General features: G+C 41.8%; 2 protein-coding genes across 3 annotated transcripts in view; both read left to right on the forward strand.

The window, feature by feature from the left end:
* The window catches only part of RABGAP1L (RAB GTPase activating protein 1 like), a 430,548-nt gene that overhangs the window by 137,498 nt on the left and 267,011 nt on the right, over window positions 1–26,039 (forward strand). The gene's annotated exons all lie outside the window — the stretch shown is intronic.
* On the forward strand, window positions 20,835–25,798 carry GPR52 (G protein-coupled receptor 52). The gene has a single exon (XM_038757625.1). It carries the CDS (start codon window positions 22,807–22,809, stop codon window positions 23,890–23,892), a length of 1,086 nt encoding a protein of 361 aa, XP_038613553.1. The 5' UTR covers window positions 20,835–22,806; the 3' UTR covers window positions 23,893–25,798.

The following is a 26,039-nucleotide window of genomic DNA, read 5'->3' on the forward strand; positions in this document are numbered from 1 at the left end:
TTCTCTGGTTTTATTAATCATTAACATTTTCAACGTCTTTGCCTTATTGGATGTTATGTTCCTCCCTCAGTAATTCTAATTTGTTCCATTCTTTAGTTCAGGAATATTAATAGGATTGAAGTGTCTGAAGGAAATGATGGTCCTTCCTAAGTTAACTTCATTGGCTTAATATGGAATCAGAGTGGGAGTGTTACCACTCAGGAGGAAGTATTTTGAGGTTCTTTGATATCATTAGCTCCTCATAGTTCATTCAGTTGCACCGCATATTATTTCTGTAGCGTTTCTTATTTTTGAAGTGCTTTTACAATAATTTATTCATTAATCCTCACCTAATCTCTTGGAGCTGGGTGGGTGGCAGTTATTATTGCTGTTTTACAGCTGGAGGAACAAGGGACCAGAGGGGTTGACACTCATAAGGTTACACAGAGTGAGAAAAGGCTGGAATTAGACCCCATTTTGCTGTTCATTATCATCAATTATTATCACCTAATCATTATCATTATTAGGGGAAAAAAACCCAATTTATTGAGCACTCACTGGCTACTCAGTGTACAGACTCCAAATGGCTCCCCACTGCTTGGCTCTCTTCCATTTGCTTTTCTGTTTCAGTTTGTGCTTGGGAGTAATAATGATTGTTTAGGGTCAGTATGAGTGCATACAGTGATGTTCACCAGATCCTTTTATTTTTTTATGTGGTATTTGTTAAGCTCTTATTGTGTGCCAAGCACTGTACTAAGAGCTGGGGTACATACAAGGTAATCAGATTGGACACGGTACATGGGGCTCACGGTCTTAATCCTCATTTTTCAGATGAGGGACCTGAAGCACAGAGAAGTGAAGTGACTTGTCCAAGGCCACACAGCGGACAAGTGGTGGTTCTGGGATTAGAACCCAGGTCCTTCTGACTCCTAGACTCTACCTCGATCTTTGGAGCAAGTGACATAGACTGGTAGATTGGGAATAGGATGGGAAGATTGCTGTTTAAGATTCTATTGGGAAAAATGACTGCATACAAATCTGTGCAGCCTTTCCCCTCTCATTCAAACATGAAGGGCATTACTTGGTCCTTACTGATTTTAATAATAATGATGGCGTTTGTAAAGCCAAGCACAGGCCTCTCCTGTGGAACTTATTTCATGGTGCCCATAAAGTGGAAATTCAATCGTAAAATAAGTCCCCAAATAAATCCCATTACAATTACCCCGAGAGCCCGATAACAAGACCTTTCAACTTCTCTCACCCTAGAAAGTCTCTGGAAGGCTGACTCCATGAGACCTTCCAAGATTTTGGCCCTGCTGTGAAATGTTTTGAACACTTGGAAAAAGATACCATATAAATTTAAGTTGGTTTTTGTATTACTATTATGCAGGCACAAGTCCTATTGAAGTGTACATTAAGAGCAGGCTGCTAAGTAATATCTGCTTTAGTTAACCCCTTTTTTATGGTTTTTTTTAAGTCTTTTCTATGTGTCAAACACTGCCCTAAGCGGGTTGGATAGATACAAGTTAATTAGATTGGACACAGTCCCTGTCCCGCATGGGACTCGCAGTCTAAGTAAGGGAGAGAAGGAGAACTGAGGCACAGAGCAGTTGAGATGAGGTAACTGAGGCACAGAGAAGTTACGTGACTTGCCCAAGGTGACACAGCAAGCAATTGGCAGAGCCTAGGAGTTAGAGGACCTGCATCCTAATCCCGGTTCTGCCTCTTGTCTGCTGGGTGACCTTGAGCAAGTCACTTCACTTCTCTGTGCTTCAGTTCCCTCATCTGAAAAAAGGGAATTAAAAATGTGAACCCTATGTCTGACCCAGTAATCTTGTATCTACCCCAGTGCTTAGTACAGCTCCTGGCACATAGTAAGTGCCTAACAAATACCATTAAAAAGTCACTTCTCAGTCGCAGCGCATAATGGGACAGATTTTGTTGGATGAACGTGATAAGGAGTAGCGTGGCCTAGTGGAAAAAACATGGGCTTCGTCATCAGAGGACCAGGGTTCTGATCCTGGCTCTGCTAGGTGCCTTCTGTGTGACCCTGGGCAAATCACAGAACATTTCTGTGCCTCAGTTTCCTCATGAGTAAAATGAGGATTCAATGCCTGTTCTCCCTCCTAGTAATAATAATAATGATGGCATTTATTAAGCGCTTACTATGTGCAAAGCACTGTTCTAAGTGCTGGGGAGGTTACAAGGTGATCAGGTTGTCCCATGGGGGGCTCACAGTTTTAATCCCCATTTTACAGATGAGGGAACTGAGGCACAGAGATGTTAAGTGACTTGCCCAAAGTCACACAGCTTACAATTGGCGGAGCTGGAATTTGAATCTCTGACCTCTGACTCCAAAGCCCGTGCTCTTTCCACTGAGCCACGCTGCTTCTCCAACTTAGACTGCAATCTCCATGTGCGCTAGGGCCGTGAGTGTACAGATCACTGGGAGAATTCCTTGTAGCTTTATACATTTTAACTGTGAAAATACGGTATTGCTAGTATAAATAGATCCGGCACCACAGGACCGTGCATTATGCCCTATTCCTCCATTTCAGATGGGTATTTCTGGAAATTGGGTCTTGGGCACAATGACCCATTGGTTCTGCTGCTATGAATAACCCCTTTTTCCTCTGGTGGAACATAAATTGAGCTTGTTGCTTATGGTGACAAGAGGATGCCAAGTTAGCACCATGAGGAGAATCATCGTTCATCCCAGTGGCACAGTATAGTCGCGTGTTAAGTGTTCTGGGACTAATTAATCAGGAAAGGACTCTAATTAAAAAGGAAACTGCTCACCAGCTGCCGGCTCAGGCTGCTTTACAGAATGGCAATGTCTAGTTGGCTACTTGGCAGCAACTATGGCTCAAAACTTGATCTGTATATGGCACAGTTGAAAGAGGGCTAGTTGAGGTTTTCTCTCAGAGCCTTCTTTGAGGCGGTCTATAAGGCTTACCAAAGCTTGGGTTATTTAGTGGTTGCCTTTTTGACTCCTTAATGATGCTAAGTCCGTTAGAGTAAAAAGGAGAATTTGTAATTGAAATGTTTCACTTATCCTTCAAGGCCACCTAATGCACAATAGTCTCCCCGACTTCCTATAATAAGTGAAAAGGCAGTGTCTTATGTAGTGTAGCCTGTTGGTGGATTCCAACTGCCCATTCCAGTCCACCATAAAAGTTGTTCCATAAATCAATCTATCCTTCTGAGTCATCCCCAGTAGTTCCCTGGTGGCCGTGAGAACCCCGGGGTGAATCAATTTGCTAGATTTGATTAATGTAACAGATACAGAGTCAGAACATTAGATTAACAAAGAGCCCCGTCCAGTCAGGGTTCACGTTTGAAAACTTAACCATTTCTATGCTCCTCACAGGAAAGTTATATGGGAAATGCAAAATATCAATTAAAAAAAAATAAGGCAACGATGTTTGTTTCCCAACGTTCAAACCAGCCGTGCTTAATTCTGGCCTTTTCTAGCATTCTCTCCAGGGTTAAAGTTGCTCCGTAGCAAGAAATTAGGCAGTTTGGGAGGAGCATCAGCACATTTGAAACCAGTCTTTAACCCTAGCCACATTGTGGGTGCAGTGAATGCCACAGTTCACCAGTGTCCCAGTAGGCTGGAAGGAGTTAATGCTCCTCCCAAAGCACTGAAATTCCCACCCTGATATAACCTTAACCACTGGTAGAATGGGGATCACTGCAATTACACACTTGTCTTTTGGAAGCAAGATCAAAGAATGATCGAAATGGTAGGGGAGAATTCCTAAGATGAGTAGCTGTACTTTGTGGTCTGGCTGTCCGCTTTTTAGGTCAAGCTTCTTTTCGCTCGCTTTCCAGGATACATGCTGCCTCTAATTTTGCTCAGTAGAGCTAAAAGGGGTAGAAGTCAGTATCCTATTGATCCTTATTCCTGTATTTTTAAGCCCAACACTTACTACTCTATTGTATATTTCCCACCAGAAAGTTAAGTTCTGTTTCCCATGTCCAGTTGAGTCAAATTGAGAGAAAAGTGCTTTAGTAAATAACTGATCTTGTTCATCCGATGCAGTCTACCAGGTATTGTAGATAGTAGTAAACACTTTGGCTTTAGACTGTATGAAAAACCCATCTATTTTAAAGGAAGCAAAGAAAATGTAATTAATGGTACTCTGGGAATAAGTAATTCCAACATTCCTTTGGGATACTATGGGAGGGAAATTAAGGGAGTCAAAATGTAGGTATTAATCTGGGAAGTATTTCTACATATTATTTCATGGAAATTATTTCTATGAAGATAATGAACATGCAGTTTTTTAGTAAACTGGATAACTGAACTAAATCCTTGAGCTTGTGTCTAAGGTTGAATTAGAGAGCATTGAATAAGCTTTTCATATGTTAAATTCGCTTTTTGGCATGTCATGAGTGAACGTAATTATATTAAGTGTATTTTTTGATAATTCAGCTTCTCAGATAGAGAAATGATTGCTAAAGAAATGCTTTTTGCATTTTTATTTTATTGAGATCTACATATTTTATGCTGTTTTGTCTGCTCAGGCAGCTCATTAGTGAAAATTGGGCACACACCTTCTGTTATTTATGTTTCGTTTGCCCAGGACAATCTTCCTGATTGGTGCTACTGATATCTCTACCAGTTTACCCTTTAGTTTTAGTTCTAGTTTAAGTCGAGCTTTAAGGAACACGGTGTAGCATTTTGTTAAGACAAGGGCTGGCGGTAGATACATAATTAGCACTTTTCAAAATCAGTAGTCATGTTTATCTCTGACAAGTGTGGGTAGCAAGGAGAGATGATGAAATCTGAAGAAGGGTAATTCTGTAATAAGCCCTCAGTTAATACTTTGAATCCCTCCAAATGACTGGTTTGAACAACACTGTGTGGGTTTCAGTGACTGCTTGACACTAAACCAGTTCTAGAAATTATTGTTGCCATCTAGGTCTTTGGTCCTACCTTTAGTCAGAGACTCTTTTGTTCCTTGTCAGTTTCTTTAAACTGCCAACTAATGTGGGACTCTGTTGCAGGTGCTGTTCCATTTTCTATTTTTTTTTATAGACTAGACCTTCTTTAATTTAAAATTACCCATAGATTTCCATGATTTCTTTGTGCGTATAATGCCAAGATCCAGTTGAGAGATTGCCAAGTTGATGTGTTGCTTAGTTTCCAGACGGGTAACTGCATTTGTATCGCCATGAATTCTGTGTTAATTAATTGTCTGCCAGCTTTATTCTGAAGGCTGCCCTTGCCAACAGATCTGACATTCCAAATAGGAAAGCAGCATGAACATTATGAAGTGGACCCAAAAGATCACCCCAGCCCTTCCACATGCCTGAGTTGGATAAGCTGTTACCTACCATCTACTGACCCACATATCTTTGCATAGTTTTTGTCTACATCATGGGAAACTATTTCTGAGACTGTGCAGTCGAAAGCAATTTTCTCATTTCCAGAGGTGATTGCGGGTGGATTCCTGCTCACCTCACTTTCCACCCAACCTCTAGCACATGTTTTCTGTCATGGGATTTTTGTTTTATTCTCCTCAGGAGCAACACTTGTGTTATTCTTAGACATTTACTTTAGAAGAGCTTGGAGAGAGGTGGTGTTACCTTCCATGTCTACCTTGAGTTGGGTTGCTCCCTTGCTTTGGGACATAGGAGGATTTCATTTGGAACTCAAGCTTCTGGGAAATTGCAAGGATTTCTACACTCTAGCAATATCTAATCCCCTGCTACACCTTCTGGGTCAGTTAATTAATGCATTTATTAAACACTTTGTAGGAGCCAAGCGTTGGGCTAAGTGCTGGAGTAGAAGCAAGATGTTCAGGTTGGACACAGTCCTTGTCCCTCATGGGACCTGATATTTAAGTAGAGAAAGCTGGCATTTGGTCCCCATATGCAGGTTAACCAAATTATAGCAGGGGTTTTCTCCTGCCCAGCTTGCCTGTACTACACAAAACTCTGAATTAGGAGGTGATATAGAGCATATTATTTGGCAAACTTTTGCCTTTACTCTTGGTCACATTTGAGTTTAACTAAATGGCGTATGGGGGGAATATAAAGAAAGAGATTTCAAATTTGATGAGTCTGATTTAAGAACTCTCTTCTGGATTAAGAGTCATGACAGGTATATAACAAATCAATCTTAATTCTCACGAGAGCCAAAGGACCTCTGTTTGCTCACAGTAAATGTTAAGAATCCCATACAACTCTCGGAAAGTCCTGGTGTCCTTGATCATTCTTTCCTACTTTCTCTGCTGGAAATTGTACTTTGTGCCAGTTGATCCTTGCTTTTCAGCAAAGAATGGCCGGCAGAGCCTTTAAGAGGTACCATGTGCATTTACTGTGAATTTTGAGTTAACTAAGAAATGATGGTGAAACCCTTTGCAGTGGTAAAGTGCTATTTAAATGCTAAATAAAATGCTTTGGGATGAAAGTCTTTATAAATATTTATATTTAATAATTAGATAATTTTACATTTTTGAAGGTCTATTGGAGGTGGCTCAACACCTCTCTTTTGAATACTTTAAGAGCAGTGGGGCAGTTCTGTAAAGACTGGATTCTTTAAAAGCTAGGTCCTAGCCCCCCCACCCCCCAAATGCTCAAATCTATTTTTGGAAGAACTTCTATAGCCACTTTCAGGCTTTTACAGCACAGAAGACTAGGGAAGACTGAGTTCTCATTGACTTTGGAGTCAAATATGCCATTCTTTGCCTTCTGTCTTTTCAACCAAAAAGATAAGCGAAGAAACCAGCATTCTTCAGCTCTCCTAAGACAAAGGTTAAAGAATCTGTGAAGCAAGCTCCTTTAATTTGGGAAAGAATCGTGTCTCAGATGTCCAAGGAGAGTTCGAACCTAGATAAAATTCTAGAACGTAACCCTCACACCCGGTATTACTCACCTCTATCTGGAACTGAACGTATATGTTCCCCTTCCTTACTAACTTCCAAGCAAGAGGTTTTCAGAATTGCGAGTTGAAATAGTTTATTAAAGGTCAGGCATTTGTTAAGGTGAAGGAATGCTCTCATCTGTGTAGCACAGTAATTGTTCTCCACGTAAACATTGTGCCCTTAAGGTCGGTAGAAACACTGTCCTGTAGTCTTGTACTTTTCCGTCGTGAATCTGACATTTGGAGTCATTGGAATGCTGTGTAAAGAGTTATGATTTAACCTTTATTTGTTCCCTCAAGACAAAATCCTGACTCCCTTTCTTTAGTCAGCTAATTGATTTTCAAAGAGGAAGATACACGTGAACCTGACATTGCTTTTACCTAACAAGGAGCTCTTACCCAATGTGCCAGTGCTACTGTGCACGGCGATCAGGTGTGTGGATGCTAACATTAACCAGCTCTAAGTTTTAGATAGATAAATTTATCTATTTATCTATTTATTTATTTAATTTATTTGTACATATCTATTTTATTTATTTTATTGTGTTAGTATGTTTGGTTTTGTTCTCTGTCTCCCCCTTTTAGACTGTGAGCCCACTGTTGGGTAGGGACTGTCTCTATATGTTGCCAATTTGTACTTCCCAAGCGCTTAGTACAGTGCTCTGCACATAGTAAGCGCTCAATAAATACGATTGATGATGATGATTAACCAGCTCTAAGTCTAAGATGGGCAGCAGCTTTTCCCTAGCTCCTTTCACAGGAGGTAGAAAGGCGTTGGAAAAGGTGCTGAGTAATTTTAACCACATGACATGCAGTAATCTCCTTGAACTCTCACCCATTCTGAAGTGTTTTATTGCTACTATGAAGTAAAAACAAGAATGAACGTCAGCTTTTAACACTTTTTTATTGATTTGAGTATAACATCATTCACGGCACATCATTATTTTGCATTTGTGCCCACAATTAGCACTTTACTGGAGTGACTTTTAAAAGGTGGCTAAATGAATTCATTTCCTTTGAAATTTCTGGACGGCAAGGGTCTGAAACAAGGTAAAACAAAATTCAGATGGGTTTTCTACCAGTAATGAGAGTGGGAGAACAAAAACGTACCAATTTGGCTACACGAATATCAAGAACTAAAATGGTTTGGCATGGACTGTCAGCCTCACTAGTAGTTTTCACAAGTCATTTGGCCTGCTGAGAGCTCACCTCCTCCAGGAGGCCTTCCCAGACTGAGCCCCTTCCTTCCTCCCTGCCTCGTCCCCCTCTCCATCCCCCCATCTTACCTCCTTCCCTTCCCCACAGCACCTGTATATATGTATATATGTTTGTACATATTTTTTACTCTATTTATTTATTTTATTTGTACATATCTATTCTATTTATTTTATTTTGTTAGTATGTTTGGTTTTGTTCTCTGTCTCCCCCTTTTAGACTGTGAGCCCACTGTTGGGTAGGGACTGTCTCTATATGTTGCCAATTTGTACTTCCCAAGCTCTTAGTACAGTGCTCTGCACATAGTAAGCGCTCAATAAATACGATTGATGATGATGATGGTGATTTGGCCTACAAAATTTGCATTGGCCCTGCCCATAGGTTCCACCGTCATCTTGCTCCATTCTCTCCTTGACTGCCCTCCATCAACGTATCTGCCTAGACTATCCTAGACTGTCTGCCTAGAGCCACTAGAATTCCCCCTAAGCATTGATACCCATGATAACCAAAACCAGAAGGAAAATAGGAGAACTAAAGGCGATGAGATTTCTTTTATGGCTACTGCCTGGTTTCCATTAGGTCTACTGTGATTTCCTTTAGCCCCCTCCCTGGGCATATGGGCCAGTGTCCGTCTTTGTGATTATATATCGTGCTGCAACTAAACAATTACCCTTAGTCTCAACTTGCTAAAATTTCCTATGCATGGATTCTCAGAGGCAGAATAAGTCTAATAATAATAATAATTGTGGTTCATGTTAAGCGCTTACTATGTGCTAAGCTGTGTACTAAGCACTGGCGTGGTTACGAGTTAATTGGGTTGGACACAGTCCCTGTCCCACACAGGGCTCACAGTCTTAATCCCCATTTTAAAGATGAGGTAACTGAGGTGCACAGAGAATTAAAGTGACATGCCCAAGGCCACACAGCAGACAGAGAGCGGAGCCGGGTTTAGAGCTCATGACCCTCCCTTCAAGGCCCTACTGAGAGCTCACCTCCTCCAGGAGGCCTTCCCAGACTGAGCCCCCTCCTTCCTCTCCCCCTGCTCCCCCTCTCCATCCCCCCCGCCTTACCTCCTTCCCTTCCCCACAGCACCTGTATATCTGTATATATGTTTGTACATATTTATTACTCTATTTATTTTACTTGTACATATCTATTCTATTTATTTTATTTTGTTCATATGTTTGGTTTTGTTCTCCGTTTCCCCCTTCTACACTGTGAGCCCACCGTTGGGTAGGGACTGTCTCTATATGTTGCCAACTTGTACTTCCCAAGCGCTTAGTACAGTGCTCTGCACACAGTAAGCGCTCAATAAATATGATTGATTGATTGATAGATTAATACATGCCACCTATGCACTATATTCAGGGCATTGCACTGACAAAGCATTTGGATCCTCTGGGGGTTAAGGCACCAATGTATAATCATTTTGAATATTTAAATAATTTGTTTTGCCTTAGGATAATTGATTTTATTTTACGTGAACCTCAACTGGCAACACCACCTCATCAAACTGATACCATGGAATATACTGACCCAGCAGTTGTCCAACGTCCATTAAAGGTCATTTCATTTGATGATCTTTACAGCTATTCCTTGTCTACTCTGTGTCATGCCACAAAACCTAGTCAGGCAGCTTTAAACTTTAAGGCGTTCCATAATGGCATTTATTCATGGCAATGTTTTTATAAAATGTAAAGTAAAAGTGGACTTCGGTCACATTATTAATCCTGTAATCCCTTATCCAATTTTCTGCTACCCCTCCTTTTGTTAATATTCAAATGGAAGCCCTGACACAAACTAGTTAATTACATTTACAGATGCAGAGACATTTAGCCCAGAGTATTGGCTAACCACTCAAAGTCCATTTTTAGATACTGTACCTGCCTACCCGGATTCATTTTATATGCACACGCCCACAGGCGGGCTGATGACAAATTATGCTACTAACAACCTGCAATTTCGTAACAAAAAGTGTGTTGCCAGAAGAAATAGTTAATGTAGTATCCAAAAGAAATAAGGTGCATTTGTGGGTTTTTAAAGAGGAAGCTATGATTCTAGTTTCTAAAAAACATACGTTGTTTTATTTTTGGGTTGAATAAGAATGTCATCGTCTTTTGATTTTTAAGAAGGAAAAATGTTCAGCCCCTCAGTTCACTTAAATATCCTTCACCAGTAAACATCCACTTTAAAAGTACATGCTGCATTTCTTTGAAATAATTAACCAGTGAATCTTTCTTTACAGGATTTATAAGTAGTATCCAGGGATGTGGGGCCATTGCAGAATTCTGTGGGACTTGGATTTTCCAACTCTTAGTGACAGCCATCACTGTCTCTTCCCCCATCTTCCTTCTCCAGGAATAGCAGGAGTAATTTTACGGGCAGAGTCAATATTCTATGAGCATTCCATTCACAGCTCCCTCTCTTCTTCTGGCGGCTCACAGAAAAGTTTTATTTTTTCGGTAGTCCATAGTGACAGGTGTGGGGAAGGCCAAGCAGGGTACGGTTTGATCCTTTTTTTAAAATGGCATCTGTTAAGCTCTTACTATGTGCCAGACATTGGGGGAGACACAAGATAATTAGGTGGGATACTGTCCCTTTCTCAAAAAGGGCTCACAATTTTATCCCCATTTTGCAGGTGAGATAACTGGGGCCCAGAGAAGTGAAGTGACTTCTTCTGTGCCATGCTGCTTCCCTTCTGTAGTTTGTAGTGAGAAAGCTGGTTGAAAGTGAGGGGGAAGTACTGCCTCTTCCAAAATAGTGGGGACATCTTTGGTGTTACCTTACTTTGGGTGCCCACAATGCGAGGTCTGCTTTATTTCCAAGACAGGGGCCAAGTATCTGGTCTCGCTGACCTTTCTTATCTTTTTTAATAGTATTTGTAAAGGGCTTACTATGTGTGAAGCACTGGGATAGATGCAAATAATCAGGCTGGACACAGTCGCTGTCCCACAGGGGGCTCGTGGCTTAAGTAGGAGGGTGAACAGGTTTCACATTCCCATTTTGTGATTGAGGAAACCGAGGCACAGAGAATGACTTGCCCAAGGTCACAGAGCTGGCAAGTGGCAGAGCCAGGGTTGGAATCCAGATCCTCGGACTCCTATGCCCCTGCTCTATCCACTGGGGAACACTGCTTCCCATTTATTGGTAAATATCTTTGGTGAGTGTGCAATCTGGTTTGGCCAAACCATTGAAACAACCCTTTTTTCAGAGCTGAGTGTGATCATTCATTTAAATAGTTTAAAAAGTCTTTTCTCCCTCTTGATGAGTTAAACCATCCAGTGTTCTTTCATCCTATTTTGGAAATTAGAACCCTGCAGGGGTGAACTATTGGTCTAGGGAGTATGGTACAGTGATTATAATAATAACAATAATAATCATTATGGTGTTGAACGCTTACTATGTGCCAAATACTGCTCTAAGCGCTGGGGTAAATACAGGGTAATCAGGTTGTCCCACATGGGGCTCACAGTTTTAATCCCCATTTTGCAGATGAGGTAACTGAGGCACAGAGAAGGTAAGTGACTTGCCCAAGGTCACACATCAGACAAGTGGTGGAGCCCGTGCCCTTTCCACTAAGCCACACTGCTTCTCTCCCTGTCCTTAGAAGTTAACTGCAGGGTCTCTGCATGAGGGAATAAGCATGGACAGAAGGTAGGGACTGTCTCTATATGTTGCCAACTTGTACTTCCCAGTCGCTTAGTACAGTGCTCTGCACACAGTAAGCGCTCAATAAATACGATTGATTGATTGATTTACAGAACAGGCCATCTCTAAACATCCACTGAGCTCCCAATTACAGAACAGCCCATCTCTGCAAATCCACCAGTCTCCCTTCTTCTCCCTACCCTTTACTTCTCCCCGCACATGGACATTTTACTTTTAGTTTGAAGCAGGGAAGGAAAAGTTGGCCAGATAATTATCTTAATACGTCCTAAACGATGTCTTGATTACCGATCATTAGAGAACCAGTTCAGCTGTCAGTGGTCTGTAGTTTATTCCTGAACCATCCCCACTGATTTCCAAGGTAACACAGAGAGAGCTATTTGACTTGTTCAAATTCTTGTACAAAAAGGAGTTGAACATTTTTTGTTTAAAAGCAATTTGAGATCAGAAGAAGATAAATATTTTCCTTTGAATAAGTACAAAAGACCATGTGCATGGTTAGATGAACATTTGGACAATGAACTGAATTTCCCATCTCAGTATTTTCTCTCATCTTTGAGACCTAATAATTAGGATACATTTCATTGATATTGAGGACTCAATATATTTCACTGGCTTCTTACCTACATGGCTTTTCTTGGATTTTCCTTCCCCTTGACTTGTCAGGAGCTAGTTGAATTATCCTGTAAAATCTCTTCAATCAGTACAATAACCAGATCATTATAGGTCAGAAATAAGATATTTGGCTGCCTGCTGGAGACCTGTCTTTTACAGTGGAGCACAATCAAGTGATAAAGGGTGAAGCCTTCATTTGAAATGCATGAAGGCCATTCATCATTAGAGTAGAAGGGTGAAACCCATACTGTGCCCAGAGCTGAAATATCTAGACTCTATATTCAGAGTCTAAAAGTAAGGTCTAGTGGAAAGAATCGGAGAACCTGGGTTCTAATCCCGGCTCTGCCACTTGCCTGCTGTATCATGCACCTCTCTGTGCCTCAGTTTCCTCATCTGCCAAATGGGAATTCAATGCTTGTTCTCCTTCCTACCTAGACTGTGAGCCCCCTGGGGGACATGGACTGATTGACTTATATCAACCACAGCACTTAGTACAGTGCTTGGCAATTAATAAGCACTTAGCAAATGCAATAATAATAATAGCAATTAAAAAAATGCTAATTCTTTCCTTCTCTGGGTGACGTAGCTTAAGACAGGATGGCCGTGAAGGCGGTCCCCTTCCCAGCTCCCAAACCCTTTGGGGAATAAGACAAGGTTCATAACCTGGCCGTCTCCAGCTCTCGACGGACCGCGAAATAATTACGGAGAGTTTTGGGGAGATGTTTTTCATTTATTAAAATAGTTCAGATGGAGAGGAAGAGCATGAAGATATCATTTCTTTGATCAGTCCCAAAGGAAGGAGGTTCTTTAACAGAGGATGGGGCATTTTCAGAGAATTGTGGAAAGGTGCAAAGGAAATAATGTACATCTTTAGGCATCCTAATCACCCACACCAGTTCCGTTTGCCAGAAATACTTGAGGAGGAAACCAAAGAATGCTAAATAAAATATATGTGGCTAGCCTTGCATGTTTGAGGAGGGATAGGGAAAGAGATCAGATGATTTAGGGAAGAGTGTCCTGGCAGTAGAGAGCTCTTCTTCAATATTCACAATTGAGCAAAGAAAAACAGTAAAATTGGAGGCAGGAAACAAATAAGACTAAATTCAAGTAATCCTACCCCTAAAACCCATGAAATTTGGCAGCTACTGAGCTATCAGTACAAATTAAGCCTTCTGCCAAAGAAATGTGGATAGCGAGCAGTGAGACACTGATTAAAAAATGTTTGAATTGTGTTATCCAAAAGAACTTTTCAAAACTTGGAGTTCAGACCTAGAGACAACTCATAAAGGCAAGAACATTTCAAGTTTGTTTCTGAAAATTGAGTCATAGATGTTATATTTCAAACCAGCTGAAGGTTTGATTATTCTACACTTGACTGCTTTTAAAATTCCAGTTGCTATAACAACTTTGATATTTCTTTATTATTTTTAGCACTTTAGTTGCCATAACAATAGCTTTTTTAAAGTGTTGCAATTTATCTTTTATATTTTTTTTTCAGAAAAGCCTCTTTCAATTAAAAATATATCTGAGTCAAGGTTTTTCTCGTAATATGACCCTATTAGTTAAAATTTGATCATGGCAAAGTGTTGTCATACAATTTTAACAGACTTTTGCAAGAGATGCTTGAAGGCTCAACCCTTCTTTCTGTGCTTTTTCGCTCAGTCTGAGCACTGGCATTACAGGCAGATGGTATTTATCAAGCACCTCCTATGTGCCAAGCACTGCATTAAGCACTGTGGTGGATACCAGATAGGCAGTCACTCTCCCACATGGGGCTCACAGTCTAAGTAAGAGGACGGTTCATGGGCATGGCTGACTTGAACCTTTTCGTTAATGCAGAGTTAATTAGTGGAGAAATTGCATTTATGCACAGACATTGCTGTTGGATATCTTGTGGAGTTTTGTTTAAAGAATCTTCTTCATCCCTTTGAGAGCCATTCATTATTGAGGACTGTCAAAAGCCTCAGAAGAAAGGAGAGCCCCCAAATTTGTATACAGATAGTGAAATTCTTTCGATCTGGTGTGAACAAAATAATTTTCTCCCATTGTTAAACTGTTTTTAATAGCCTTTTATGTATAGAGTGCAGCAGTCACTGCTGACTGAACTAGGGTGGTGGATAGCAGTATTTCCCTAACTGGTGGACCACAAATTCATGTGTGCGTTTTCTTCTCGTTTGTATCTTAAAGATCAGTTAGATAGTGATATTTTAGGGAGGAGGGAGAGCAGGATAGGTGAAAAAGGTCAAATATGAGTCAGAAACACTACTGGGTTAATAGTTCAACTATTACTAGCAAAATCAAGCAAATGATCTTGCAGTGCTAGAAATAGAGCTTATTAATGTGAAAACAAATCATTTGGTGTTCTTGGAGATAATGAAACAGCACCATATTCTATGGAGAAACTTGGCTGGGAAAGATGACTGGTAATATAGTGTAGGAGATATGTTCCCTGCTCCGTACAACACATATCCTGGCACTTGATAATTTTTTTTTTGATATTTGTTAAGCACTTAGTGAGTGCCAGGCAATGTACTAAGCACTGGAGTAGATAACAAGCTAATCAGGTTGGAAACAGTCCCTGTCCCACATGGGGCTCAGTCTTAATCCTCACTTTACAGATGAGGTAACTGAGGCCTCAATGACTATAAACTCATTGTGGTCAGGGAATATGACTGCTTATTGTAGTATTGTACTCTCCCAAGCACTTATTACAGTGCTCTGCACATAGTAAGCGCTCAATTAATGCGCTTGAATGAATGAAAATGACTTACCCAAGTTCACACAGCAAAGTAGTGGTGCTGGGACTCGAACCCAGGTTCTTCAGACCCCCAGGCCCTTGCTCTGCGCACTCCGCCACGCTGCTTCTCGTTCAGCAGGAACCATCATCATCATCATCATCAATCGTATTTATTGAGCGCTTACTGTGTGCAGAGCACTGTACTAAGCGCTTGGGAAGTACAAGTTGGCAACATCTAGAGACAGTCCCTACCCAACAGTGGGCTCACAGTCTAAAAGTGGGCTCACATCAGTTTCTTTGACCTAATTATACAATTTAACCCTTTTCCCTTAACAAATAGCTACAGTGCAGTGGAATGCCAGTTATCTCCGTGCCCTGTCCTCTTGTAGAGAAAATGTCTCCTTCACGATGGACAAAAGATAGGCTGTGTTTTCAAAGTTATTCCTCAGGTGGTCAAATGGTGTGAGCAGCGCGTGTCTGAAAATCATAGCTAGCTAGGGCAGCCAGAGATTGCTGTGTAACTGGAACTTAAAGGTAAGTCTTTTCTCACTCTCAGCAGCTCCTTCGGCGCCTGGGGCTGCTGTCGCTGTGAGTACAGATGGCGGCTCAGGAGACAGGCACACTGTGACGGTGTGTAAGCAGCCACCTTGCGAATGCGTGTCCTCTGCCCCTCAAAATCCGATGTCCCTCTATGCCTCCGGTAGACCTGAGTTCCTTGATGGAATGGTGCTTCGGTCATAGCCTGCTCTTTTGAAAATCCTCTCCCAAATTACGTGATTAGTTCTTCAAATCCAGCCAGGCAATTTAGGGGTGTTTCTGTGTAGGAGTCACAGGAGACTCCTCCAGGAGGCCTTCCCAGACTGAGCCCCTTCCTTCCTGTCCCCCTCGTCCCCCTCTCTATCCCCCCATCTTACCTCCTTCCCTTCCCCACAGCACCTGTATATATGTATATATATAGAATTGTACATATTTATTACTCTATTTATTTATTTTACTTGTACATATCTATTCTATTTATTTTATTTTGTTAGTATGTTTGGTTTTGTTCTCTGTCTCCCCCTTTTAGACTGTGAGCCCACTGTTGGGTAGGGACCGTCTCTATATGTTGCCAACTTGTACTTCCCAAGCGCTTAGTACAGTGCTCTGCACACAGTAAGCGCTCAATAAATATGATTGATGATGATGATGATGAGAACAGGAGTCGTTGTTTGCCCAGGCCCTGAAAATTTCATTGTTTTGCTCTACTGACAGTAGTATAATGCATAAGCTCTAGCATTTGTTCAGTCCTGCCACAGAACTGCTGTCATTTGTCCAGTAAGGAAAGACTTTTTAAAGTTTTAAATTTCTTGGTGGTATGTGAGAGGAATAACATTTAACAGTTTAATCAGCTTAGATGGTTAATTTGCTACCCTGGCATTTTGGAGTTTGTATAAGATTGAATTCCTCACAGAGAAGTGCCCTGACAGCCTGCACTAAGTGGAATTAACACTCTTTGTGATCCCCAAAACTCAAATATTACTCATGAAGGCTGGATCTGGAATCGTGGGATAAAGAAGATGGCAAGATGAATGGAGAAATCCTTGATTTAGCTGTGTTAGGGAGGCCAAGCCATTTTCGTTATTTAGTTCCTTTAGCCACCTCCTCTTTGGTCTTTTCTTTGTCCGTGATGATTGTTCAGCCTCTTCATCTGGGGAATTTCAGTACTTGGTAAGTCTTTCTCTTCACAAGAATTGGTGTTTAGTGTCCTCTCCATCTATCTGAGGCAGGAAAATGATGGAATTCCAGCCTAGTGCTATATTTAAGGGATTTTCAGAGCGAACTAAAAGATTGTAAAATTAATCGTAGTCATCTTGGCGTCCCAAACACTGACTTTCACCTCTACCATGTGTTAAATGTTCCCCTGTGGTTGAAATAGTGCTTTTAGAGGGACAGCCAGAAATAGTCATTCCTCAAGTTGCAGCTTCCCCTGCCTTCCCTACTGTTCCTTCTGGACCACTTGCTGAGCACGGTTCCTTGTTTCCCTGTGTCTATTCAGGGGTTATTTGAGCACTGCGGTGTTCACATTGTCACCGATAGCTGCAGTTGTGCTGTTACAAATCTGTTTTTAGGGCATCTCAGATAAGTTTGCCTTCAGCAGCATCATACTTTTCCCTACTCAGGAATGTAGGCAGGGTCTGCTAGTTGGTCTTCAGTAATTTTTCTAGCCAGTGTTTTCCAAAGGTGAAGAGGGAGATTGTAATAAAAAGGACAATGCAATTTCTTTAATCTGCCTTAAAGATTGAGGTTCAAGCCCCCAAACGAAGGTCAATCAATAAATGGGATTTATTGAGTGCTTACTATGTACCGTGTGCTTGGGGCTTGGGAGAGTACAATACAGTAGAGGTGGCAGACACGTTCCCTGTCCTCAATAAACAGAGATATAGAGTAACCTGTTCTCAGGGGATTCTAGTGCGAATGGAAGCCTGACACTTCCAGAATAGAAAGAACGGGGGACAGGAGAAGCAAGGATAAAATGAATGAGGTTTGGAAATATCCAAAAGGCCGTGGATTGAAGGTGACCTGATTGCACCTGTTGGAAACCATCTCTCGATAGGAGGGAGAGCTAGGGAGCTTAGGGATGTTGAAGGATTCTGTTGCCTCTGTTCTTCCCTCTTGTTTTTCCTATAGAAGTTTGTACAATGATGGATTTAGGATTTTCCTCCCTTTCTGTTTTCCACTGTGAACATTAATTTTAGACTCAAATCCCTGCATTTCATAATTTATTTTAGATTAATGTGCAAATCTGAAGCCCCCCCCATTGTTGATTTTCCTGTAAATAACTTATGTCGCCACCGACTGAAGGAATGTGTAATTTAATTTCTCTCTTCAATAGTGAAATGTGTGTTTTTGCAGGGTTTTGATAGGGTGGGTATATTCAAGTTGCTTTAGTTCATTTTGTTTTGCATTCTTATTGCTTAGAAACCCGAGATTGAAAATGCACTCTCCAACTGAAGACTAAATGATTCTTGTAGTCCCACAAAAATTGTTCAATTTCAAAATGGTACTATACAGGCTTGCTTCAGGTCATCAAAAAAAAAAAATCACAGCTGTGTTTCTCATTCATTCTAAGGTCTTCTTCTGTCATGGTTTTTTAAAACTATTAAGATTTCTGAAATGAAGAGTTGAACAATGAATCCAGCAAAACATGTACTTCGAGTCAATAAGCATCAGAGGAATCCACTCTCTTTCTTTTGGATTTGGAGGTTTTTTAGCAAATATGCATTTCCAAAGCTGAAATCCTTTAATAGGTCAGGTGTTAGTAAAGCCAAACACCTTTAACACTAATGCCGAACGCTTCTTCACTTTTGCTCCCAATTTTTCCATTTATCAGTTGGTAATTTGTGCCAAAAATATGTTAAAAAGATGTTAACCATTCCTGTAAATCAGTCGGATTTATTGAGCACTGAGTATGTGCAGAGCACTGTACTAACCCCTCAGGAGAGTACAATGCCACAAAATTAGCAGATATGTTCCCTGCCCGTAACAAATTTACAGTCTGGAGGAGGAGACAGGCATTAATATGAATAAATAATTTATAATATATAATTTAAAGATATGTATATAAGTGCTTTGGGGTTGGGGTGGGGCAAATATCAAGTGTCCAAAGGTCACAGATCGAAGTGCACAGACGGTGCAGAAGGGAGAGCGGGCCGGGGAAAAGAGGGCTTAATCGGGGAAGGTCTCTTGGAGGAGATGTGGCCGGAGTCACATCTCGTCACTCTAGTCAAATGCTTAGTACAGTGCTCCGCTCATAGCGCTCAATAAATACCATTGATTGATTGACTGTCATGCTTTGAAGATGGAGAGAGTGATGCTCTGGCATAAAATGGAGGAGAGGGAGTTCCAGACTAGGGAGATGACGTGGGAAAGGGGTCGGTGGTGAGGTGGATGAGATTGGGGTACAAGAGAGTAAGCTGGTGCTAGAGGACTGGGGTGTGCAGGCTACGCTGTGGTAGGCGATTAGTGAGGTGAGATAGGGCGGTGTGAGCTAATTGACTGCTTTAAAGCCAATGGTATGGAGTTTCTCTTTGATGAAGAGGTGGATGGGCAGCCATTGGAGGTTCTTGAGGAGTGGGAAGAGGTGAACCGAACATTTTTGTTGATAAGCGATTCGTGCAGGAGAGTGAAGTATGGATTGGAATGGGGAGAGACAGGAGGTCAGATTAGATTTAGTAGTCAAGGCGGGATAGGATAAATGCTTAGATCATTCATTCATTCAGTCATATTTATTGAGCGCTTACTGTGTGCAGAGCATCGTACTACGCGCTTGGAAAGTACAATTCGGCAACATATACAGACCCTACCCAATAACGGATTCAGAGTCTAGAAGATGGTAGCAGTTTGGATGGAGAGGAAGGGGTGGATTTTTGCAATGTCCTGAAGGTAGAACTGACAGGATTTGGTGACAGATTGAATATGTGAGTGGAATGAGAGAGACGAGTCGAGGACAATGCCAAGGTTATGGACTTGCAAGGTAGGGAGGATGGTGAAGTTGTCTATAATGAAGGCAAAGACAGGGTTTGGGTGGGAAGATAAGGAGTTCAGTTTTGGACATGTATAATATGAGTCGTTGGCGGGACATCCAAGTAGACATGTCTTGAAGGCAGGAGAAAGTGTGAGATTTCAGGGAAGGAGAGAGGTCGGGGCTGGAGATGCAGATTTGGTAATCATCAGCATTCCTAATTTAGCCCCCAAAATAATCATGCTCGACTCCAGCATTTTTTTAAAGCTTTAACTCGATCAGAGCAGAACTGTTGAGGTCTTTAAACCTCATTGACTATTTTAGCCTCAACTTCCTCCTCTCTCATTCAGTGTTGTTATGTATAGCACAAGGACTGTGTGAAAAACCGATTTGACCCCTGTGCCTGCTTTGGGGTAGTTAATTTCTGGGTTTTAAACCCCTGTGCTGTCATGGGGACCAGTTTGATAGTCAGCCATGTAGAGGATAGATTTTGGCCTCCTGGCTTTAGATTTAGTGAAGAGCATTTCCTTTCTACCTTTTAAGTCAGATATATACAGTTACAGAATTGGAGCTCAGAATTTGGTTTGGGGAAGCACCAGGAGTTGGATAGGGGTTACTAAATGATTCGAACTCCTTTTAATCAAAAATGATATTTCAGAGAAGGAAGAAAGCACTTTCAGCCAGAGGTACGAAGGTTTGGCACTTATTTGTTTAATAATGAATAAGACTTTTCTGCCAGTAAGGATTAGATTACTTCCGACTGGCTTCTTGAGCTAGTGTCTGTTATAGTGACAGGGTAGTAGTTTCTCTGTGGGATGTAAAGGTGTTCCCTGTGCTGTTCTTCTAGCAGGTGTAAAACTGTGTGAAACCCTGCAAGGGGAAGTACCTCTGGAAGTCCCTAAATGCTATTAATATATTATAAGGACTGGTCAGATCAATTGTCTTCATTTGTCATTCTTGATCGCAGCTTGCCGTGTAAGGCTATAAGCCTGCATGTGCCTGGCAACTGTTACCTAGTGACAGTTTCAGCTGCAGTAGCCATTGGCTGTGCTGTTGATTGGGGCAGAAGGACCGAGTCACCTTTCTGATGGTGAGTTCTTCTGCATCGTCTCAGGAGGAGGAGGAGGAGGAGGAGGAGGAGGAGACAGAGTGGGAGGAGGAGGTGGAGGAGGAGCAGGGGCTCAGGTGCAAGCAGTAAATCTGAAAGCACGATTGTGAAGAATAGCGACAGCATCCTCGTAACTGCATCACGGTAAATCGGACTTTTGAATCAAGCAGCCCAGCCCAGCAGCTGATAAGAGTGGATGTAGGTGAGAAGCATTGCCTTATTCCGGTAGCAAGAGAATCCCCAAAGTGATTATTTTGTGGTGGATGAAAGTGGCTACTGATAGAGGGATTGGACATCGAGGACTATTCTGTGGATGTTATAAAAGCACAGCTCTCCCGTATGACTTGGTGATGCAGCTGCGAAAATAACTTTAAAAAGAATGCTTTCTGTCCAACTACTGCACCCGAATGGGAGGAAATGTCTCTATTTCTAGTGCGTAAAATTCCTTCAGAAGCCTCAACAAGGACTGGCAAAAGGATCCCTGAGACGGCAGTACTTTTGAAAGGACTTTCAGGAAATGTTAGCGTACTAGCCGAATGACCTTGGAAGCCTTTATATTTGGACTGCCTGATTCCATCCTTCCTGATCCCCAGTGTCTCAAACTCTAGGATTTCAACCGGTCTCAATGTTTTGGGAGCATTTTAAAACAAGATTATTCAGTAACCTATCTAATGGCCCCTGAACTAATTGAGCATTTGCTCAAAATAGAGCACAGAAAGAGAAGAGCTGTTTTCTTAGCATACGATTGCTTCCTAACTGCAAATGTAACAAACGGGGTTCTTTCCTACTGTTGGAAAATTTAGTTGTCGAAGCGGTGATTTCGTGTGCTAATTACTAATGAAAATGGAAAATGTGTAGCAACTAGAAGATGAAGCTGAGTGAAAATAACTGAGTAGTAAACAAGGGCAGCATTTCTAGTCAAATCAGCATTTCATTAGCTTCCCGGCACAATGCAGACGGAAGTTTCTATTATTGTGCAGGGCTTTGGAAAAGATTCAGGTGTTGCTGCAAGGTGAGACAAGCCATTGATTGAGCCATGCACTTTATTGTTTCAGAGCAGGGCATGGAAGGTGGCAGATCAGCAAAAGAAAATGATTTTTGGTCCTCGATGCTTGAAACTGAATGCCCAGGATTTCTTTTTCCGGGTGGGGGAGAGCATTAAATTTTACTGCTGCCATCGCTGTAACTGGAAATGACTAGGGCTGGGAGAGATTGAATATTCACTTGAAACTCTACAAGATCATCTTTTCGTGGGGTGTTAACCCCCTTGTACAGAACCGTCCTCCCTGGAGATGTGTATTTTCCTCTCTGAGAGCCACAGGAGAAACCTGGCTGTATTCCTCAGTCCTCCTCTCCCCCTAAACCCAGTTCAACATTCAGATTCAAGTGGTGCTGAACCTCTTGGAATTAACCTTGACAGGAATGTTTTTCTTACCTCTTTAACGAACGGATGGATCACAGCAACGAGAACGGCAGCATCGTCCCCTGAACAGAGCCGAAAGGCACCGCCTGCTCCTGTGAACTTTTTTCTAGATTTTCCAACCAAAAGCAGATGCCGAAGCTCTGAGATGTTCGTTATTTGAATGGACCGAAAACATTCACTCCCATCTCATCGTCCTGGTCCGGGAAGCCTGATCTGTATTAAGACATCTGTCCCTCTCTCATGCTTTCTAGTCTATCCCAAAGAAACTGCCTTTCTCAGGAGAATAAACAATCCACAGAAGCTTTTTTTTCCCCCTTTTAAACCTCTTGGCAGTCATTTTTTTTTCTTTTTATGGTTTTCATCTTCCAGTGTGCAAGATAAAGAGTCTGTTTTCTCTAGAAGTGCCTTGCGTTTGTTAAAGGTGGTTGGAGAGCCCAGGAGGGAGCTAATCAGAGGCCTTTTTTCACCTGCTTCCCAACTTATTTTTCCCCAAAGCTGAGGTGTGTCACTGTTGCAATGAAGCTGATAAAGAGGCTCGAGCAGCTCTGAGAATCAAATGTGAGTGACAGGAGCTCCGGCAGCCACTACCGAGACAGATTGTGAGACACCAAAGTGGAGAGTTTACCAGATGTTGGGCAGGTCACCTGCTCGCCGTGGCTCTGGCTGCAGGCGTCCCTAATTCCAAACCATGAATGAGTCTGGGTGGATTGAATGGAAGACTCTGAACATGAGTGGCAGTTTTATGAATATGTCTGAGCATCACTCCTGCCCACTTGGATTTGGCCACTACAATGCCGTGGACGTCTGCATCCTCGAGACAGCCATCATTGTCCTGCTCACATTCCTCATCATCGCCGGGAATTTAACGGTGATCTTCGTCTTTCACTGTGCGCCGCTTCTCCATCATTATACTACCAGCTACTTCATTCAGACCATGGCGTATGCTGACCTTTTCGTTGGAGTGAGCTGTTTGGTTCCAACTCTCTCATTGCTGCACTATTCCACGGGTGTTCACGAATCTTTGACTTGCCAGGTTTTTGGATATATCATCTCCGTGCTGAAGAGCGTTTCCATGGCCTGTCTCGCCTGCATCAGCGTGGACCGCTACCTTGCCATCACCAAGCCTCTTTCCTACAATCAACTGGTCACGCCTTGTCGCCTGAGAATATGTATTATTTTGATCTGGATCTACTCCTGCCTCATTTTCTTGCCTTCGTTTTTCGGCTGGGGGAAACCCGGTTACCACGGTGACATTTTTGAGTGGTGTGCCACCTCTTGGCTCACCAACGCCTACTTTACGGGCTTTATCGTCTGCTTACTTTATGCTCCCGCTGCCTTTGTCATCTGCTTCACTTACTTCCACATTTTCAAAATCTGCCGGCAGCACACCAAAGAGATCAATGACCGGAGGGCCCGTTTTCCTAGCCACGAGGTGGATGCCGCCGGAGAGACCGGACACAGCCCGGACCGCCGTTATGCCATGGTTTTGTTTCGGATAACCAGTGTGTTCTACATGCTCTGGCTGCCCTACATCATATACTTTCTTCTAGAGAGCTCGCGCGTCCTGGAAAATCCCGCTCTTTCCTTCTTGACAACATGGCTTGCTATAAGCAATAGTTTCTGCAACTGTGTGATATATAGTCTCTCTAACAGTGTTTTCAGGCTGGGCCTCCGAAGGCTGTCAGAGACGATATGCTCGTCGTGTATGTGTTTAAAGGACCGGGAAATACGGGACCCTAAACCTAGGAAACGGGCTAATTCCTGCTCCATCTAAGGGAACCTGCCCAGTTAACCCAGTGCAGTCTGACCGTGATTTGGGGATAGTATCTGATGCATCTGGAAATTTGCCACATAGGAAATATTTACTTGAATAGTTCAGGAGGAATCGAGATTTGGGACTGCAGGTCATTTTTTTTTAAATGGAAAAGGCAGCTACAGTGAAGGACGCGTAGAGGATGCCCACGCGAGATCTTTATCATGTGAATGTAGTAATTCTCAAAGTGACTTAGGGGTTAGAGAAATGAAATAGCGAAGTTAAAGAAAAGTCATTATCTCAAATCTTCCACAGGGCATGAAATTACTGGCACATTAAAGCAGGTTCGTGTGTGTGTGTGTGTGTGTGTGTGTGTGTGTGTGTGTGTTTGTGTGCGCGCGCATGTGTATGTCTTCTCTCTCTCCCTCCCTCTTGCCTTCTCTCTCCCCCTCCCCACCCCCTTTTCTCTCTCTTGGAAGATCTTATATTTTTCCCTTTAAGAGACGTGCTGCATATCATATATGTGGCAGGATATGTCCTTTTTGCGTTAAAGTGTACTTTTAAAATACAGTAGGCAACTATCTATAAACGATCTCTGTAGAGGGTACACAGTAGATGTTTTAGATGAGTAATTAGACACACGTTTTTGCTTGTGGTTTTTATACTATTCTCTGCTGCACAAATAGTTGCTGAAAACAAAAATGAGACAGTGGAGCTATTCATTTTCTAGGTAAAAGAGAAAAACGCTTCCCTCCCACCCTTCCCTCAAAACCTGCTATATTTTTTATCCATTTTTCGTGCCCTGAAGTCTTTGGTTCCTTAGTCCAGAAGTGTCTTAGCTAAAGAGGGAACTTACTGTACAAGGGTATCATAATTCTCAATAATTGCTTCCTTCCAAAAAAAAAGCCACCGGCTTTGGTAGGGGGATTGCATTCAACATGTTCCAGTGGCTTATAGAAACTTTAATTTTTTCCCCTGGGACCTATGAAATTAGTCCCTATTTCCAATATGTCCTTTTTGCTGTACTAAAGCTTATTTTCTTTTTCACTAAGGCCAATGCTACTAATGCAAGTACAAGAGTCACACATGGCAGTGAGGCATCACGTTTAATGCTAGCTGAATTTTTTTTTCTTTTTAAATGAAATACTAACCCTTTTACGTTGGGTCTACATAGCTTTCTATTGTAGCCGCCAGTCCATTGTGTGTAAACCTAGCTTGCACATACTGTATTTTTTAAAACAAAATGTAAATTATATTATGTGGTCTGTGCCTAATGTTTTCATAGTTCACTGAATAGATCAATGGTATTTTAAGTCTACGGGATTGAAAAAAATACACAAAAACACAAAAAACTTGCTTTAAGAGAAAAATACTTTCTGTGCAGTTGTTAAATAGATATTTATTAGACAAAACTGTGTTCTTGGACGAGGTGAGAAGACAATTTGCTTAATTATCAAGTACAGGTAAGAGCTTCAGTATTTCCCTTTGTAATGATCTGCTTTCAGATTCAGAGATTAATCAACTTTATTTTGTAAGTGCGCTACATGGGTTTGTGTAATACAGAGTTGTGTCAGGGGTTCAGATGCAGCGTGGTGGGTTTAGCGGGGTAGGTATATGAGCAAAGAATGATTTAAATCTTACTTCTGGCTCAAGTTGCCAGTTTCTCAGATGGTTTTATAAGTGACTAGTTCTGGAACATGTGTCCTGTTAACAGCTGCACTATGATTTCCTTGTTTTACCAAAATGCATTTAATGAAATGTGCCTATGACCCTTCAAAACTGGAAGCCAACCATGTTTGCACACCAGTGGTTTGACTTCAGCGGTCCCTTTAAAATGAACTTGTAATTTTGTTAAGGTTGTTCTGAACCCCTGTTTGTTTTTAAACATGTAAGAAAGATGAAAATAAAGAGAATAAAATAGTATTCTATGTATCAAAACCAGACTTGGCTTCACTTTAATGGTTACGGTGTATTTAGAACTAAGGTCTCCTTGTGCAGGAGTAGGAATTTTGTTACCTCTCATTTTCTTTTACTCTTGTTACATCTCATTTTCTTTTACTCATGCATTGTGTGCATGGGGGGAGCTCATTAGGGTAATCCTTTGGGGTTTGGTCTGGCTGGCACATAACCACTCCTGTTAGTTCTTCTGGTGTCGAGAATGGAATCTC

This window comes from Tachyglossus aculeatus, chromosome 16 (genome assembly GCF_015852505.1).
Source record: "Tachyglossus aculeatus isolate mTacAcu1 chromosome 16, mTacAcu1.pri, whole genome shotgun sequence".
Classification (NCBI taxonomy): Eukaryota; Metazoa; Chordata; class Mammalia; order Monotremata; family Tachyglossidae; genus Tachyglossus; species Tachyglossus aculeatus.

Excerpts from the sequence above, each read along its gene's own strand:
- GPR52 (XM_038757625.1), top strand. The coding sequence starts at position 22,807 with ATGAATGAGTCTGGGTGGATTGAATGGAAGACTCTGAACATGAGTGGC.